Below are 15,450 nucleotides of genomic sequence, written 5' to 3'. Positions count from 1 at the left end.
TCAATGAAAATAGTAGAATGATTACCAGCACCTACTGTATGAAAAAATGGGAATGACAGGTATGATTGGAAATTGCTGAATGCAGTGTTACAGCCAAAAGGTTGTGCAAAGTGCCTAATTGATAGATGAGGTGTTGCTGTTTCTTGAGCTTCATTGAGTCTATTAAAAACTAATTTTAAAGCAATGGTTTGGGTGAGTTTGAATGTTAGGTTCTCTGGTGAAAAATTCAAGAAGTTCCCCAATAGAGCGATGGCTCCCTCAGAAGTGCCAGGATTTAACCTGGATGCTGGAAACTGAGAAAATTGGGGGTGGGGAGGATGGTGGGGTGAGCCTGACACTGCCAGCCTTGGAAGCCACAGCACGATGTTATGGTCTTCAGGATGTCCCACCTTCAAGAACAGCTGGCCAATCCCACTGGTGGCCACTGCTAGGGCTGGCCCAGGATCAAAAGCAGCACTGAAAAAAATGAAAGTGGCGTAGGGCTCACCAGGGCCAGTCAGGCAGGTGATCGAAAGGGGGGCTATTCAAGCAGGGGTGGCCCTTGCTGCAGTAGGGCCCCCTAAGGAGCACAAGGTGCCCAAACAGGAGACCAGCCCCACCACCCGCTCAACCCCTGAGCCCGCTGTCAGGCCACCAGGTTGTGGAGGAAGAACCTCTGCTGTTGGTATTAAGAGGCCCTGAAGTGGCCATTAATTCATCATTTCAGTGCCTCACTCGGCCCAAGGATAGGCAGGCTGCCCACCACCTAACCTGCAGCTGACAAAATACCAGAGGCAGGTAGGTGATAGGCACAGCACCCCACACATTCCTTTTGCCATTTAATTTCTCCTGTCTACCATCCTGACACAGGTCTTCCCTTTTGTTCTCTCCTCCCCTTCTCTGCCTCTACATTTGTTTAAAACCTTTATAACTATACCTTTCTCCAGTATCCCACATGATTTTATGCATACCAACACCAACACCCATGACTAGAGGGGAAGGAAAAAATCATGGCCAAGGTCTCAGCCAGGACTGAGGCTTTCAGGGGTAAGACTCTGTGTAGCAGGGAGGTGAACGGGACCTGGGTGTCTCGACTTCTGACTTCAGAGCAGGGCTGGATGCCAGGCACTAGGTCCCCGCCAGCAGAGATGATTAGCCCAGAAGGATGCTGGGCAAGGGAAATCAGTCCACCCTGTAGGGCTCCGACCCCCACCACCTCCCAGGACAAGCAGTGAAGACCTTGGCGAGCTGGGGGTGGAGCTGGAGTCCAGAGCACCGGCTGAAGGAGGAGGTCATGGAGAGAGAGAGAGCAGGGCAGCAGCAAGGAGCTGAAGCAAATGTTTGAGGCTGGTGAGTCACAGTGTTGAGGAGCCAAGGCCACTCTAGGACAGATGGAAGTCTCTGACAGTGACTAGAAAACCGGGAAGTGGCAGGAGCAGGCGAACAGCTGCTGGAGACCCAGGCAGGCTGCCTGGGCACCACCCCTCAGTTCGAGAAGCCATAAGGAGAGGAAGATTCCCTTCATGTCTGGGAGACAAGGTAATCTGGTTCATGTAGTCACGGGAAATTAGCAATAGGAGCACCACCAATTGAACTCTACCACCTGGCTGACTAGAGATCAGGAGTTAGTCTCAACAGTATCCGGGTGAATCTGGAGAGATGGCTGTGAATGTCCATTGTAAATAGTTTTGTTTCTCTGAGTTAAGCTTCACTGTTAATGTTTCTAAAGATCTGATGCCAGTGGAATAAAGATACCATGTATAATAATCTTCTTGCAGTTTGTGTGCTTGAATCTGAGGTTACTTCTGGATGGAGAGAAAACGACAAGTCTTTACAAATATACACTCATGTGAGTTTTTTCTGTCATGTACTAGAGGGAGCACACTGGCAGCGTTAGAAAATTGGTTAGTGTGTAGGGAAGGTGCATTCAGTGACTGTTCCACTGGGGGCAGGCAGCTGGTTAAGTGATGAGACAATGCTGCGTGGATTTTCTGAGATTCTCCATTGTGATCCTGTCTGCTTTTGGGTGACATTGCAGAGGAGAATTTTCCCTCAATATTTATAACAGATGTTGGCAATGCTAAGTTCTTATAACAACAATCAGGAAAACCACTCCAGTAACTTATAAGGAAAATCAGCGATTGGATTTAAGTTATAAGTACAGATCTATGTCCATCTCAATCAATGGGCACCAGAGCACCAACAAAACACAAATAATTGAGCAATTGTATACTGGCATAAATAGATTTATTAATATTATATTATGAAATATCATACTTACAACAGCAATATTTACAACTTAAATAACACTTTAAAAACCTATTTTTGACATTCAGCTTCCAACAGTTTAACAAGTTACTTCCTTGAACAATAAAACTAGAAAAAGAGTGATACCACTCACATCAAACTAAAGCAACTTCTAATCTGCCCAAGGCTATTTTGAACAATTCCCTATATGTAACATTATGTGATTATATCATTGCAACACCCCCTTATTGCCTAGCCATCTAGCTGATGCAAAAAAGAAAGGATAGGAATTTCACATAATTTTCGGTACAACTACCAACCCACCTACTATAATATGACTTTTGTACCTCACGTAAAAGGTGCACTTAAAAATCTGGTCACAAGCTGACCTCTCATAAATTCTTATTTCATGATGAAACTGCTGATGGGTATTGGAAAATTATTGGAGAATTCCACTGGAAGATAGACCGCAAATTGATTTTGTACATTAACTCACAGCATCATCCTTTCACAGGCAGGAATAAATTCCCTGCATTTCCCCAGAACATAACTAAACGTACTGCAGTGTGTTTCCAGTTTGTTATGAACATACATTGTGAGTTAATAGTCCGAATGATACAATGGTAAGGAATATCCCCGGCAGCAGCAGATATCTCATTGGTAGCAGTTGAGAGCCATCTGAGAGTAACTGGTAGTATCTGAGATCTTCTTTTAAGTCTCTTTTAACATCTGACATAGAAAGGAAATGAAAAGTTAAGCACATAGAAATTGATGTTCAGACCTAAACACCAAATTGAAGCAAACTTGCTTGTGTTACTTAGTGCACTTTTACATTTATTGTTAGGGTCTTGGGTGAATGATTTTAAACTGCAAATGTTGTGCATTATTCTCGACAATTTATGTTTACCTTCTGTCACCACTTCACCTGAAACCCCAACAGAGGGCAAAAGATTTATGATTGGCTGATAGAAGAAGTGGAATAGAGTTTTCAGAGTTTTGTTATTGAAGGACAGCAAGGCCAGAATTTTATGCTCCCCCGGGTAGGATTTTAGGCAGTGGGAGGAGGGGCAGCATAAAATTGAAGGGATGAGATTCCCTCCGCATTCCTGCCAACCCCAACCACACAGTTTATGCTGGGGCAATTATTGGCCACTTAAGGGCCGTTTCCCATCCAGCCTCAATTTTTAGGCTGGTGGGAGGATTGCACTAGTATGGGGTAAGGCCGAAACTCAAAAGTGTTATATTTCAGATGGGAAAGTTGGGGGTCGGGGTGCCTCCATCAGAAGTCCCCTTCTGAAGTCGGCCACACCTCACTCCCCCGCCCCAAAGGTCTGGTGGCCTCTGAACCTCCCTCCCCACGACCCCAGCCTCTCCCCGAGACCCCAATCACTCCCTTCGTGCCCCCCCTCCCCCAGGCCTTTCCTACGTTCCCCATCCTGGGATCACTTGAACCTACCTGGACCTCCGGTGTCTGGACTTAGGCTCTGACATCCTCCTGCATTTCTTCTTCCATCCACTGCAATGCTGTCACTGCAGGAACTGGAGAGCTGCTGACCAATCAGATTGGTCGGCAGCTCTAAGTGGGGGACTTCCTCCTGAGTGAGGCGCAGATGTCCTGCCTGCGGCCATCTAATGCTTATTTGAGCATGAAATGGCTGCAGAGCAGTCGGATTTGGCGGGGATGTTTTCCCCGCAAACTCTTTGGATGGCGGGAAGCGAGACCCCGCCATCCAAGAAATTCAGGCCCAGGTTTCTTGCTCGTTTTTGAAACCCTTTTGATGCTCCATTCAAGGTGATAATGAATGCTGAGCAAAGTTTTTCCAAGCGTCAATTCCCCCATATGTCAGCCCAGACAGCGAGTATTGCCTATAACTCATATCATACCCACTACCCACCCTGTCCTTATCCAATATCCATAAAAATGCTCTTCACAATGAGGTCCACTGAGCTGTAATATGGACAGAATGGGAACTTGGCCAAAATCCCCCTGTCGAGTTTAAGGCATGCTGAGAAGACAATGTAGCACTCCCACTCTCACTGCGGCTGAGTTTGCGCAAGCAGCTATGTAAAACAAAAATTACGATGTCCATTTCAACAATGCACATATTTTTACATCAGGCTACTGAGAAATCCAAAATTGAAGTGCAGAATTCATGTTAGTAGGGGGCAGGATTTTCCCCCCGTCGGGGGCAAAGTTGAAGGGCGGGCGTGCACAAGCGTGCTTCCAATTGGCGCCCCAATCAGGGGCGCAGCACCATTTTACCATTTTACGTGGGAGGGCCAATTAAGGTCCGCCCAGCATGATGTCCACACAGAAGCATTATGCGCTCCCTGTGCGGGTTGGAGTGGGGGGGGGGGGGGGGGGTGGAGCAGAATCCCAAAATCGAGTGCGCGCTCCTTTGCGCATGCGCACCAAAAAGCACACTCATCTCCCTGAGGCTAAGTGCTGCCTCAGAGAGATCAGCTCTAAATGTAAAAAAGCTAAAAATTGAATAATAAAATTTCCCTAACATGTCCCCTCATGTGACACTGTCACGAGTTGGGTCACGTCCATAATTTTTACAAAAACTTTATTAAAATTTTTAAAAACCTACATGAAACCTCATCCCGCCCATGGATGAGGTTTCATGCTGTTTCTAATTCCCGCCGGGGCTCCTGGCCTGCCCGCCAAACTTAAGGTTGGACGGGCGGGTCCATTAATTAGTTTAATGACTCTGTCAATGGCCTCAATTGGCCATTGACAGGTCGAAGGGCGTGCAGCTGATTTTGCTGAGCCCCCGCCTACAGGAAAATTTAAATGAGGCGTGGTGACGTCGGCAGTTCCGCCCAACGTCACCGCGCGTCATTTTATGCGTCGGCAAGTAGGCCCTGCCCCCGCTCGCCAACAGGAAAATCCTGCCCAGAGTATTCCTCTAATCTTTTAGTGGGAATTTGAAATTGCCCCTTTCCTTCATTTCTCCAGCTAATTTTATAAAGGAGTGTAGCTGGGATATGCAATATTTCAATTTTTTACTAAGAAGCACAAGTTCAATTAGTGGATAGTTAAAAATCTCAACAAACATAAGCAATAGTCACCTAGCCACTGGAATCCACCTACACCCCAACTTCCACCACCGCCACCACCCCCCGCCAACGCCTGACTGCAGAATCAGCAGGAGGACCAGCAGAGAAATCTGCAGGAAGAGAACAGCAAGATCAGGAGTGGGGGAAACAGAAAATAAAGTATATCAGGAGCAGGAGAAGTGCTCGAGGTACAGTAAAATCTTACTGTCCTGTTCTTAGTTAATAAGCAATTGTAGGGCACTCTGCCACTTCCTACCCTGTTCCCACTGGCTCCAACTCTGAATGTCAATTCCTCTTCTGATACTGCTAGCTCTACCGTTCCTTCTTCCTATTCTTCTCCTGCTGGTTTTCTTGCTCTTCCTTCTTCTGCTGGTTGTCCTCCTAGTTCCACTGCTACTCTCTCCAGATTCCATCAATTCCTCTCTCGTTGCTTCCTTAGCTTCTTTCTAGTGTTTGGTTGCTGATTGACCCAGGAGGCGGCTAGCTGGTTGATTGCAAACTAATAGTTAACCTTTCTTCCTCTTCTCTGTCACTCAGCTTCTCACTAAATCAAGTCACTGTGCCAGGTAATAGATAAAATCAAAATATGGGGAGATGTCATGCCTTCAGACTTCCTTTCTAGAAAGCCACATATCCAAATTTACTGATGATACAAAGGTAGGTAGCACTGTAAGCAGTGTAGATGGAAGTATAAAATTACAAAGAGATATTGATAGATTAAGTAAATGGGCAAAACTGTGGCAAATGGATTTCAAAATGGGCAAATATGAGGTCATCCACTTTGGGCCTAAAAAATGGATGGAACATGATACTTCCTAAATTGTGAAAATCTAGAAGCAGTGGAGACCCAAAAAGACTTGGCAGTCGAGGTACTTGGATCATTAAAATGTCATAAACAGGTACAGAAAATAATCTACAGGCTAATGGAATGCTGGCTTTTCTATATAGCAGGCGAGAATACAAGAGGGTAGAAGTCTTGCTTCAGCTATACCAAGCCCTGATTAGGCCACAGTTGGAGCCCTGTGAGCAGGGCACCACACTTTAGGAAGGATATATTGGCCTTCGAAGGAGTGCAGCATTGTTTTACCAGAATTAAACTTGGACTTCAAGGGTTACATTTTCAGGAGACATTGCACAAACTAGGGCTGCAGTCCCTGGAATTTAGAAGGTTAAAGGATGTTTTGGTTAAAGTTTTCAAGATATTGAGGGTAGGTAAAATAGTTATTTCCTCTGGTTGGGCTGTCAACTTCTAGGGGGACACAGCCTAAAAAATTAGAGCCAGACTTTTCAAGAGTGAAATTAGGAAATACTTCTGCACACAAAAGGTGGATGAAGTTTGGAACTCGCTACCAAAAATGGCAAGTGATGCTAGATCAATTGTGAATTTTAAATCTGAGATCGATAGATTTTTGTTATCCAAAGATAGTAAATGATAAGGGGCAAAGGCATGTATATGGATTTAGGTCACAGATCAGCCATCATCTCATTGAATGGCAGAACAGGTTAGAAAAGCTAAGTGGCCTATTCCTGTTCCTATGTTCCTATCTAGAAAATAAAATTTCATATCAGCTGTACAATGCAACTAAGCGCACTGGATTTACACTATGGAGGCTTCATATGGGTTTAGAGCAGATTCAGTTTGAATATGGCAGCTCCTGTGTTGCATAACATAAATTTAAACATACTCACTTACAAAGCAGAGGCCATGAAACAAGTTGAGGATTATAAGGAAGTGGTGACATCAACTTGTTTGATCAAGCAAATGATACCAGCAAGCCAAAATTCCATAACTTACTGAAAGATTTCTGAACTGTAGAACAGAGGCAGCATTGAAAAATGGGGAAGAAGATGGAGAAAAAGCTGGTAATATCAAGGCTGGAACATAGGAATAGCAGGAGGCCATTGACATATCCAGCCTACTATTCCATTTGGCCATCCATTGCAGCTTTTCAAATCCCAACCCTCTATTAGTATCTTTATGGCCAGTTAAGTTTCTATTATCTTTCAATTCTGCATCCATGGTCCTCTGGCTAGTGCATTCCATACTACTAACCTTTTGTGTGACTTAAAATTAGATCTAAAGTGATAGAATTTAAGATTTTATAGTTTATATTTTCCAAGAACATGGCAGCAGCGCGTAGCTTGTGGTTTTCTGAGATGACAATTGGTGAGATTCCTCACCATTGATGCTTATTTGGGAGTGTTAGGCCTTTGCTCTTTGTTCTGGATCCTTACTAGGGGAAGGATCAACCCTCTCTACCATGTGAATTCCTTTCATTATGTTAAACAGCTCAATCAGATTACATCTTAATCCTCCTCTCTTCTCTAATGAATCTAAATTGTTTACATGGTCCCTCATCATAAACAAGTCCCTTCATCCAAGGGATCATCCTCATTTCAATGGACTCCCTCTAAGACCAATATTTCCTCCTATGGTGAGGCTGCTTTAATAAGTAACAACTCCCCTATAATCAAGGCTGAAGCCTAAGTTTTCTATTATCGACAGCTCTTTCACTTGCCCACTAGGACCAGCCAACTTTATAATCATGTTAACCTTTTACTTGTATGAAGTAAGAAATTTTCATTAGTTATTAATGAAGACTGATGGTTTGATTCTGATCATTTCATAGGGCAATAGTATTTGTTTATTATGGTAGTGTATATTATTAGCACTACTACATGGGTTTTAAACTGAAATTTTTATAAGATCCAAGTTACAAGACATTGAACATTCCTTACCGCAATTGTCCTGAGATTCCGGAATACAGTGCAAAATCCCATAGCTGCATCTACACCAAGTACAATTTTTGGGTACCCATGCTCCCTCAGGAATATTGCCACAGTTCCTATCATAGGTAAAAAGGAGGAGACTATTCAGTATAAACTACCTATATGTAACTATTAGATAGAGGTTAATGGCTATCTCTCAGGTTATAAGACGTTAATCCATTTTCCCCCCTCCCATTTTTCTCCCGTTCTCTCCTGAAAACTGATTCCTGCTGGAGTATGATTCATACTTAGGGTAGTCCTGGGCTACCTCGCCCATTTAGCATTCTTTTTTTTTTATTCGTTCACGGGGTGTGGGCTTCGCTGCTTGGGCCAGCATTTATTGCCCATCACTAGTTGCCCTTGAGAAGGTGGTGGTGAGCTGCCTTCTCAAACTGCTGCAGTCCATGTAGTGTGGGTACAACCACAGTGTTCTTAGGAGGGGAATTCAAGGATTTTGACTCAGTGACAGTGAAGGAACGGTGATATATTTCCAAGTCAGGATGATGAGTGACTTTGAAGGGAATTTCTAGGTGGTGGTGTTCCCATCTATCTGCTGCCCTTGTCCTTCTAGATGGTGGTGGTTGTGGGTTTGGAAGGTACTGTTGAAGGAGCCTTGGTGAATTCCTGCAGTGCATCTTATAGATGGTACACACTGCTGCTACTGTGCGTCGGTGGTGGAGGGAGTGAATGTTTGTGGAAGTGGTGCCAATCAAGTGCGCTGCTTTGTCCTGGGTGGTATCAATCTTCTTGAGTGTTGTTGGAATTGCACTCATCCAGGCCAGTGGGGAGTATTCTATCACACTCCTGACCTGTGCCTTGTAGATGGTGCACAGGCTTTGGGGAGTGAGGAGATGAGCTATTCATCATACCATTCCTAGTCTCTGACCTGCTCTTGTAGCCACAGTATTTATATGGCTAGGCCAGTTCATTTTCTGGTCTATGGTAGCCCTCAAGATGTTGATAGTGGGGGATTCAGTGATGGTAATGCCATTGAACATCAAGGGGTGATGGTTGGATTCTCTCTTGTTGGAGATGGTCATTGCCTGACACTTGTGTGGCGCAAATGTTACTTGCCACTTATCAGCCCAAGCCTGGATGTTGTCCAGCTCTTGCTGCATTTGGACATGGACTGCTTCAGTATCTGAGGAGTCACGAATGGTGCTGAACATTTTGCAATCATCAGTGAACACCCCCACTTCTGACCTTATGATGAAAGGAAGACCATTGATGAAGCAGCTGAAGATGGTTGGGCAGAGGACACTAGCCTGAGGAACTCCCGCAGTGATGTCCTGGAGCTGAGATGACTGGCCTCCAACACCCACAGCCATTGTCCTTTGTGCTAGGTATGACTCCAACCAGCGAAGAGTTTTCCCCCATTGACTCCAGTTTTGCTAGGGCTCGTTGATGCCACACTCTGAAATGCTGCCTTGATGTCAAGGGCAGCCACTCTCACCTCACCTCAGGAGTTCAGCTCTTTTGTCCATGTTTGAACCAAGGCTGTCAATGAGGTCAGGAGCTGAGTGGCCCTGGCAAAAACCAAACTGGGCGTCAGTGAGTACGTTATTGCTAAGCAAGTGCCACTTGATAGCACTGTTGATGACTGCTTCCATTACTTTACTGATGATCAAGGGTAGACTGATGTGGTGGTAATTGGCCGGCTTGGACTTGTCCTGCTTTTCGTGTACAGGACATACCTGGGCAATTTTCCACATAGCCGGGTAGATGCCAGTGTTGTAGTTGTACTGGAACAGCTTGGCTAGGGGCGCGGCAATTTTTGGAGCACAAGTCTTCAGTAGATTGCCGGAATGTTGTCAGGGCCCATAGCCTTTGCAGTGTCCAGTGCCTTCAGCCGTTTCTTGATATCACATGGGGTGAATTGAATTGACTGAAGGCTGGCATCTGTGATGCTGGGGACCTCCAGAGGAGGCTGAGATGGATCATCCACTTGACACTTCTGGCTGAAGATTGTAGCAAATGCTTTAGCCTTATCTTTTGCACTGATGTGCTGGGATCCTCCATCATTGAGGATGGGAATATTTGTGGTGCCTCCTTCTCCAGTGAGTTGTTTAATTATCCACCACCATTCACAACTGGATGAGGCAGGACTGCAGAGCTTAGATCTGATCCGTTGGTTGTGGGATCACTTAGCTCTATCTATCACTTGCTGCTTAGGCTGTTTGGCATGCAAGTAGTCCTGTGTTGTAGTTTCACCAGGTTGACACCTCATTTTTAGGTATGCCAGCACCATAATATATAGCACCATTAATACATAAGCCTAAACAGCAACTACACACAAACATACGAACATACAAAATAGGAACAGAGGTAGGCCATTTGGGCCCTCCAGCCTGCTCCGCCAATCAATAGGATCATGGCAGATTTGTTCGTGTTTCAAGTTCCACATTCCCATCTACCCCCGATAACCTTTGATTCCCTTGCATAACAAGAATCTATCTACCTCTGCCTTAAAAATATTCAATGACCCCACCTCCACCATCTTCGAAGACAGAGAGCTCCAAAGTCGCACAACCTTCTGAGAGAAAAAAATTCTCCTCATGTCTGTCCTAAAAGGGTGACCCCTAATTTTACCATAGTGCCCTCTAGTTCTGGACTCACCCACCAGAGGAAACATCCTTTCCACGTCCACCTTGTCAATACTGTTCAGGACCATAAATACTTCAATCAAGTCATCTCTCACTCTTCAGCAAGCACCATACCAGAGCCTGATCTTCTCCTCAGTAGACAAACACAAATGCCCTTTCCAACGGAACCAGCCAGATAGCAGTCAGAGCAAATAGCCCTTGTTATTTTTCCCGTCCATAGCCAAGGACAATTAAGGATAAATGGTAGCAAACTAAATGCTGATCAGATAACTCAGTTCAAACCTGAACATTCAAGTCTGTTACCATTATCCACTGGGCCAACCAACCAGGCTTACATTACTTCGTGGCATTTGGTAGCATTAATGCTATAAATCTATATGCATTCCAAAAGTGCGCTTTTATAATAAGCATACCACAATTAACAACTTCTGTGTTTAATTACATGGAGAATGAATGAAGTAAGATCAGACACCAAGGGCTGCATTTTACAGGCTGCGGGCTGGCTAATTTGGCTAGCATTGGGCCTTCCGCCCCTCATTGGGGAGGAAGTCCTGTCCTCAGGAGCTGCTGGCAGATCCAGCAGTCCCAGCAGCACCAAGAGCTCAGTAGTGGACACTGCCAGGACTACAACCAGTCCCAAGTAGAAGGCCCAATGAATCCCAGAGTGAAGTAAGTCAGGGGTATTGGGCAGGGTGGGTTTGGCCAGCTTAGTGATGGGGGCAGGGGTACTATGTTAAATAAGGCATTCACATGTTTTCAGTTTCTGAATTTTGGGGTCAGCCTCACTTGGCATCTAAATCAGTACTAACAGCAAGGGGCATTGGGGGGCATGGTCATTGAATAGATATCAGGGATGAGAACTGTGGTTAGATTTTCTATTTTGTAACCTGGAGCTCTACAAACAATCGTAGCACTTCTATGACTACACCAACTGAAATCAGCTAATTCAGTACAGTTTTCGAACTAACTTGCTACCTTCCTGGTCTGTGTAACTCACTCAAACTCAATCTGTGAGAAACTGAGATGATTGCAATTCTTAAATCCGAACAACACAACTGATCTTACCTAATGCGTTCATCATATTCACAGTTTCTCCCCAGGAAGTGTTTAGGGCAAACACAGAAACTGCCAAGTACGCATGTGCCTCCATTCTGACAACAATTCCTGTTCAACCTGCTACCTGGAGAAAGAGAAATAAATCGTAAACCATTTGAAATATAAAACTAAATTAGAGAGTCCTTCATCTCAATATTTGAAGTGGATATTTTACACTTACAGTTTTAAGTTTGAACCCAATGGCTGAGTTGCTAAATGCAATGTAGAACTGAGGCATACAGATTATAGGTGCTTTCACATTGGCATTTGTTTGGTTCAGATGATAGGAAAATGGCATCAATACATTGATAGGATTGTTACAAATTGCCTCAGAGCACTGGATTAAAGAGATGGAAAAAATATGCCAGTCAATATCTGGTGAATCCTAATGTAAAGCACACATCTGTGAAAGCTAAGTGAGGCTCAGCTGTGATGCTCTGCATGGTCAAACAAACCAATATTAAGACTGGCAATTAGGGCAAGAGACTACCTTTAGGAAGGAAGAAACTGAGCATAAAAATTGCAAAAATCTCACGATGAATATTTACTGTCAGTAAACTAGGCAATTTAGCTCAGGCAAGTCCAAAATGTGGCCCATACAGCCTACAGAGCCTAGCAATCTGGTCCACAAAGCACACATAATTTAGTTCTATTTGCACTTTTCTCACTTGCTATTTAAATTTTGTAGGTCTAGAGATTTCTACAGAACACTTTAGTGTCAGCCCTGGCTCAATAGTAGCACACTTACCTCTCAGCCAGAAGGTTGTAGGTTCAAGGCCCACACCAGGTACATACTTCAGTGTGATACTGAAGGAGGTGATGAGAGATATCACATTTCAGATGAGATGTTAAGCTGAAGTTCTATCTACTTTCTCAGAAAAGATCTTAAGGCACTATTTGAGGAAGAGCAGAGAAGTTCTCCTTGGTATACTAACTAAAACTTACCCTTAACCAACATCACTAAACATATTGGAGTTCCCCCTTGGACATAAACCAAAAGTTACACCCAAAACTATGTCCATTTTACTAATGTCAAATTGGATCCAACTATCCTCACCATAAGAGTACACCCAATCTTAAAATTGACATTAATCAACATAAGCAATCAGGGTGAAAGGAAACTCTGTTTCTCTCTTCACACCAGTTGCCAGAGCTGCTGAGTATATCCAGCATCTGCTGTTTTATTACAATTGGAGAATACTTGCATCTGAGAGTCAGGTTAGCCTGGTTAGCATTGTGGGCAGGGATTCCTTCGGTCAGATAGTTTGATGGACAGGCGCAAAATAGCATGTATAATTGGGCATAATTGAACATAACTCACTTACAACTAAATCTCCATGACTTTTTAAGGTACATAATTTGATTGCTTCTAGATTGTAGTGTATCTGGCTGTGTGCGAATGAAACCCCAGGCCACAATCCAATCATGTATCTCGTTGATGTTTGTAGTAGCTTGTTATGCACAAATTGGCTGCTGCATTTCCTACATTAAGACAGTGATTACACGTCAAGCATTCTTCATTGGCTGTAAAATGCTTTGGGATGTCCTTAGCCAATGAACAGGACTATAATATATGCAAAGCCTTTGGCTTCATTGCTATTAACTCATTGGTGGAAAAATTCTAAATCAGAATAGCAACACCAGTTACTGGGATCATCCTGAGATACAGATGTTTAAATTAAACTTCAGAAGGGCCAAGAAAGCTCTACTTGATTGAAACATAAGATCCTGAGGAGTCTTGACAAGGTGGATGTAGAGAGGATGTTTCCTTTTGTGAGAGAATCTAGATCATGGGGTCACTGTTTAAAAATAAGGGGTCACCCATTTAAAATGGGGATGGGGTGAAATTTTTCCTCTCAGAGGGTTGTGAGTCTTTGGAACTCTTCCTGAAAAGACAGTGGAAGCAGAGTCTTTGAATATTTTTAAGGCAGATTTTTGGTAAGCAAGGAGGTGGTAGGTTATCGGGGGTAAATGGGATGCAGATTCGAGGTTGCTATCAGATCAGCCATGATCTTATTAAATGGCGGAGCAGGCTCAAGGGGCCGAATGGCCTATTCCTGCTCCTTGTTCCTATAAGTGTGGCCCATGAAGACAAAAAGCCCGGACGCTCCAGATGCAGCCAGTTTTCAAGAAGTGGATAACTCCAATAGCCCTGTGCCTCCTGCTACTCAAAACTCAAATTCAAACAAGATCTTTAACAGGCGGAATCCATACATCCAGAGATTGATTTTTTTCCCCCCTGTTAGGGAACTGAACGATGAAAATAAGTTTCTTTTTTCTATAAATTTCTCTGTAAAGGCGCTATGATTATTATCAGTTATGATTCCGAATTCGGAAACGATGCTTTTTCCTCTGAAGATTCCCTCACCCAGCAGGTAGTCCTTGATTGGGTGGCAATAAAACTAACTGAGTGTGGTATGTTTACTTAGTAAAGCCTGATTTGTTTGGATAAGGATTAAAAAACCGAGGAGAGATTATTGAAGATTTAATTCATTACGGTGGGAGAGGGAAACTGCCAAACCTGGGTCAAGTTTACGATTTTCTGTCCTAATATTGTAGCAGTGCCTCCAATCGTTGTTTTCTCTGATCATAATAAACCACTCTCCAGCAGATCAGAAGTTGCCGTTATTTAATAATGAATGTATGTTAGTAGCTGACAACCAATCTCAAAATGCTGTAACTCTATACGGGACAAATCCTTAACCCGGTTCGATGGCCTCTGTCCGCTTGCTCTTACTTACTGTCGGTCAGTCCAATGAACGGTATGATCGCTCCGCGGGGCCGAGATTTTCGGTCTTCCGCCTGTTTGTTGAAGCGATTGAAATGGCTCAAAGAGGAACCGCGGCTCTGCTCTACAAATTCCTGAACAGCGGATTCTGAAGTCTCTTTATCTTCACAATTTTGACCTTCACAGCCTGAAACTGACCAAACATATCCGCTGGATATTCCCGGGCGTCAAAAGAAATCGACTTAATCTTGATAACTGTTAGCAGTTCAAGCCACTAATATCATTTCCATCACTTACCAGCCCCAATCTTTGCCGTCTGCAAAGTGAACAGCACAACAGAGAAGAATCTTCAAAGATAAAAGGAAAATGCGAATTAATTTCCCCAGAGGTTCGACACCGAAACTTTGCCGATCTGATCTCGTACTCTTAGCAAACTTACCGGCAGGTTCTTCCAAATTGCATTTTTCACAAATATAACTTCCTTCCTGACTTGAAAGTCAGCCAATACTTTAATTTCACAAGCTCTGCCTTGGAGAGAAGTCCGTGGGAGCCGCTGATCTCTCCTATCTCGGCTCTTTCTGACCATTCTTGAACTGGAATTCAGCAATTAACAGTTAGTTCTCACCTCCTGCCTCCCTCAGCTTTTTGTAAACCAATGCAATTCTGAATGCCCGCCTCCTGGTTCAAAACAGCGTTTCCAGCATTTCATTTTAGATTTTTTACCACTTACACTCTCCCCCGCTTTATCCCAATATTCAGACTAACCGTACAATTCAGCTCCTTGTTTGCTACATTAACACAGAAGTCACCAAACGGTTGGTGGGGGGTGGGGGTGCGGGAGCTAAGAGTCCATTGACCAGCAGCAAAATACCCACTACTTTCTAATAAAAGCTGCAATTCTTTCAAATTCAGATTGTCTGATATCAGCTTTAGATAATTCATGGTGGGTCCCTCAACACATTAGCT

The 15,450-nt window shown here is 43.9% G+C and overlaps 1 protein-coding gene across 1 annotated transcript; it reads right to left on the bottom strand.

The window, feature by feature from the left end:
* Positions 1 to 2,238: 2,238 nt before the first annotated feature.
* On the bottom strand, positions 2,239 to 15,070 carry LOC144678703 (uncharacterized). The gene is made up of 6 exons (XM_078538554.1): positions 14,924 to 15,070; positions 14,782 to 14,800; positions 14,498 to 14,713; positions 11,727 to 11,841; positions 8,029 to 8,135; positions 2,239 to 2,955 (listed from the first exon to the last, which is right to left on the bottom strand). Exons 1-6 carry the CDS (start codon positions 15,068 to 15,070, stop codon positions 2,807 to 2,809), a joined length of 753 nt encoding a protein of 250 aa, XP_078394680.1. The 3' UTR covers positions 2,239 to 2,806.
* Positions 15,071 to 15,450: the final 380 nt, after the last annotated feature.

Source organism: Cetorhinus maximus, chromosome 1, assembly GCF_964194155.1.
Source record: "Cetorhinus maximus chromosome 1, sCetMax3.hap1.1, whole genome shotgun sequence".
NCBI classification, from domain to species: Eukaryota; Metazoa; Chordata; class Chondrichthyes; order Lamniformes; family Cetorhinidae; genus Cetorhinus; species Cetorhinus maximus.
This window is presented reverse-complemented; position numbering and strand designations above follow the sequence as displayed.

Bases quoted from the DNA above. Each gene is read 5' to 3' on its own strand.
- LOC144678703 (XM_078538554.1), bottom strand. From the start codon at position 15,070: ATGGTCAGAAAGAGCCGAGATAGGAGAGATCAGCGGCTCCCACGGACT. The intron at 11,842-14,497 runs GTAAGTAAGAGC...CTCTTTCTCCAG, and splicing joins GTTCATTGGACTGACCGACA to GTAGCAGGTTGAACAGGAAT. The intron at 8,136-11,726 runs GTAAGATCAGTT...TACCTATGATAG, and splicing joins GAATATGATGAACGCATTAG to GAACTGTGGCAATATTCCTG.